The following is a 3,918-nucleotide window of genomic DNA, read 5'->3' as shown; positions in this document are numbered from 1 at the left end:
AAATATAAGAACATTTTGTAGAAGAATTGGGGTTTTCAATTTGTATATTAATGTAGTAGCCAGGTAGTTTCTGTTGATTAAAAAAGTGTCTAAAAGATGACTCCGTCGTTCTGATGGCAGACTGTTCGTTTGACGTGTTGAAGACAAAAGGATACAGAACTTGGATTGCCACAATAAATTATAAAATGAATATTTTATGTTACTAATTATTAACCTAAAATTCTAACATTTAAATGTCTTAAGTAAAATTAATAATGATTACAATTCATACACATATATAGCACAAATAACATTGCTATGTCCGTTATCCCAACCGGCCTTAACAACCTTGGTACTGAGCGAAAGGCTTCGTCGTCATATATTTCTAGTTAATGAATTATTATGGTCGATGCAATGCTTCTTTTCTAATATATGTAACATTGAAGTTATACATGCCTTTTCTTGGAAAAGTCTTAACTGTCTGTGTGAACGAATTCAATATTATATACTTTCCTGGCATTATAATGTCGTGAACTTTTTAATGAATTTGTAGAGTTTCTACAACTGTTTTATTTTTATTATTTTATCGTAAGGCGATCTCTTAAAAATATTAAGTTTGTATTCTGTTAAAACAGACTTATATTTATTCTATGTAATATGCATTAAAAACGTCTGACTAAGCGTTTATTATCATTTTGTTTTTCTCCATTAGAAAAGCCTTCGGAAACAGCCAAAGATATACGAGATGGGTCTCAGTCGGATAGCCAAAACCCTGAAAGACAGCCTGCTACAGGCAACAGTGTTATTGATGACCAGAATAATCCTGTGAATCAAGCTGTCTCCGTGGAGAAAAACCAGGAGTATCAACATGATTCTAAGAATCCGACTAAACCACCTAATTCTGTTGTCAAGTCCCGCTTCACCGAAGTAGCCAAATGTATGCTTGAAATTATTGAAGACTTACAGTTAAAGAAACAGAGCGATAATAAACAACCAACCACTGATAGTAGTACTAACACACAGACGGGGTCAAGGGACAGTAATATCACTGCGGAAGACAGGTCTGCAGTCCTCGCTTCTTATAAAACAGATTTTGGAGAGAGTCCATCACGCGGTTGCTACAGATCTTCAATTCCCAGGCCAAATAAAGACGACATTGTGAATCGTCAACCCATGTCTGCGGCTGATTATCATGTGTACGAAGAGATAATGTATGATTTTGTAACTGGAAGGGGCGTCCGTGCTACTGATATGCCTCCTCCACTGCCCGCCCGGCCCACTGTCGTGGCCTGCAAGGACCAAGGCTACTTTCCTTTCTTTCTCTCTGAATCGCGCTCCACTTCTGGATCTCTCAGGAACTCATCCAATAATAGACCTAAACAGCGACATAATCTCTACTCCATTTTTTCGGATCAATCAGATAGACGAACTATCTCAAAATCTCTTGAAAATGAATGGAAGTCCAACCCAAAAAGTACTGATGCTGATGACGATTACGGCTTTAAGTCATTCCCAACAGTTTAAGCCCTCTCTATCCACCTTTTTGAACTCCATAAAACAAAAAGTATTTGTTCTTTACGAAAGCGCTTTTTAGAAGTTTTAAAACAGACTGCTCGTACTGGTTTACGTATGAGTGCTTGATAAATTCCCCGAGGATTCCGGAAGACGTGTAATTCAAATCACGTATAAAAACAAGCCAGACCATGATACGTGTATCATAGATCTCTGTGGTTGATTTATCTAAGATTAATGAGGTTGTTTTGTGTAATTATTTCATATGGATGTATAAGTTACTTCGAGTACCATATTAGGAGTTGGGTCATTTTAACCATGGATCCTCCTCAAAATGGTATTGCTGAGTATTATTGTATTGTATTTACTACACTAGCTTATGGATTTTTTTTCTTTTACTTATTTTAGTGTTAAAATAATTATTTTAAAAATCGAACAATTTACGTATTATACAAAATGTCTGAAAAACGAGATGAGTTGTAATCCCTTAAAAGTCTGATTTTCTTTCATTCACTCAAAATACTCATTGAAAGGATCTTTAGATGTGTGTATCGTGTGTGTGAGATTACATTTCACCAGTGCTAACTAAAATATGTCGTATCTAAACTTCATGAAGAGATCTTTTATTTGATTATTCACATCCCTCTAAATTAATTTTAATATTTTACTACACAGGAAACAAAACAAAATCCACCACTTCTAGATCAATTCGTGAAAGTTTATTTAATTACTTACATTCCTTTAAATTAATTTTAATATTTTACTACACAGGAAACAAAACAAAATCCACCACTTCTAGATCAATTCGTGAAAGTTTATTTAATTATTCACATTCCTTTAAATTAATTTTAATATTTTACTACACAGGAAACAAAACAAAATCCACCACTTCTAGATCAATTCGTGAAAGTTTATTTAATTACTTACATTCCTTTAAATTAATTTTAATAGTTAATTACATAGTTAACAAAAATCTACCACCTATAGATAAACTCGTAATTTCTAAGCGACATTCTGAAGAAACAAATTATTAAAACGAACGTATCAAAAATAAGCCCCCCACCCAAGTGGGACACCAATATGTCTGCGGACTTATAACGCTAGAACCCGCGGTGGACAGATAGCCCGTTGTGTAGGTTTGTGCTTAATTACACACAAACAAGCAATCGAGAATAAATTTATAAATAAAATCTCCATAGTATAATATTAATCTAAGACTAAGTTGCTAAAAAAGCTTTATATTAAGGTATAATACTAAATTTAATCCTTTATATTATATATCGATTTTTATATATGATTCAAGCCAAAATTTGAGCTAAAAATGTTATTCTTCATTTTCAGATACTGAAATTTCGAAAAGATAGAGGCTCTAATTTGAATCTGTAATACACGCACGATTAAATGTGTTCAGCCTACACTGAGAAAATATTTTATTGGAACAAAAAAATAAGTAAAATTGAAAGGTGTTCTCCTTCTGTCTGTTAAAATGTAGTCCTTTACTTATTTAACAATAAGTAGTTAAATTATAATAAATCTCATTTTTTAAAGTATTTATACTGTTTATTGAGTTACTTTGTAATTTTTAATATAGAACAAGTAAAATTCTATAAATTTTTTCTTTGATTTAGTTACCTTTTTTAGGGGGAATTTTGCATATAAACCATTCATTTTGATTTACTATATTACTTCAACTCTATTGTTTTTTCATAGTAAATATTACGTCATTAAGTCTCACTCCTCCTATAAATGAATTTTTCGTTAAATAAAAAAATTCCAAATGGCGTTACCTGATTTCAATGTGTATTGTATGAATTTTATTACAATGGTATCTTCGACAAAAAGTGGTTGTTGTTGTTTTCTGTAATTATAGATTCTAAGTCCAAAAACAGCTGGGATATTTACCTGTGGAACGAATAAGTAATTAAATGAATATATACGCTTGCTTGGTGTTTAAAACATTCCAATTAAAAGCTGTTAGTCCTAAAGACATTCGTGTTCTTGTTGCTGTTTTTAACGTTTTTGTTCAACAAATTTCGTAGCTTCTGTTCTTTCATTCCACCCTTTTAAAATTATTTTACACCTCCGGAAAATATGTATCTATTTATGTTTCAAGATCATTATCAAGGTGGGACAAGTTGATGATTTTGTATAACCTTACAGAAGTTCATCAAACTGACAAGCACCATGTAAATTCGATTCTTCTTAGACAAGTATTCTGACAAGTTCCAATCTTCCAAGGTCATATTCAAACCTTGGTCAGGCTCCATCACATACAAGATGCTCTGAAAATGGTGACATATTGCTACTTCTTTAAGAAGCAAATTAAAACTCTCAAAAAGCCATCAGTCTCACTTTTCTATCTGACCAGTTCACCGACCCTTAATTACGAAAAAAACAACAACATTATTTCTTGTTTATTTGTGTGAT

General features: G+C 32.3%; 1 protein-coding gene across 1 annotated transcript in view; it reads left to right on the top strand.

The window, feature by feature from the left end:
• The window catches only part of LOC106463030, a 73,253-nt gene extending 70,183 nt beyond the window's left edge, over positions 1-3,070 (top strand). Inside the window, exon 5 of the mRNA XM_022390441.1 lies at positions 692-3,070. Within this exon, the coding sequence (XP_022246149.1) occupies positions 692-1,503 (812 nt within the window). The 3' untranslated portion in view covers positions 1,504-3,070. The remainder of the gene's footprint in view (positions 1-691) is intronic.
• The last annotated feature ends 848 nt before the right edge of the window (positions 3,071-3,918 follow it).

The sequence above is a fragment of the Limulus polyphemus genome, unplaced genomic scaffold, assembly GCF_000517525.1.
Source record: "Limulus polyphemus unplaced genomic scaffold, Limulus_polyphemus-2.1.2 Scaffold1307, whole genome shotgun sequence".
In the NCBI taxonomy this organism is placed as follows: domain Eukaryota; kingdom Metazoa; phylum Arthropoda; class Merostomata; order Xiphosura; family Limulidae; genus Limulus; species Limulus polyphemus.
The sequence above is the reverse complement of the archived record's forward strand: the minus strand, read 5'-3'. Positions and strand labels throughout refer to the sequence as shown.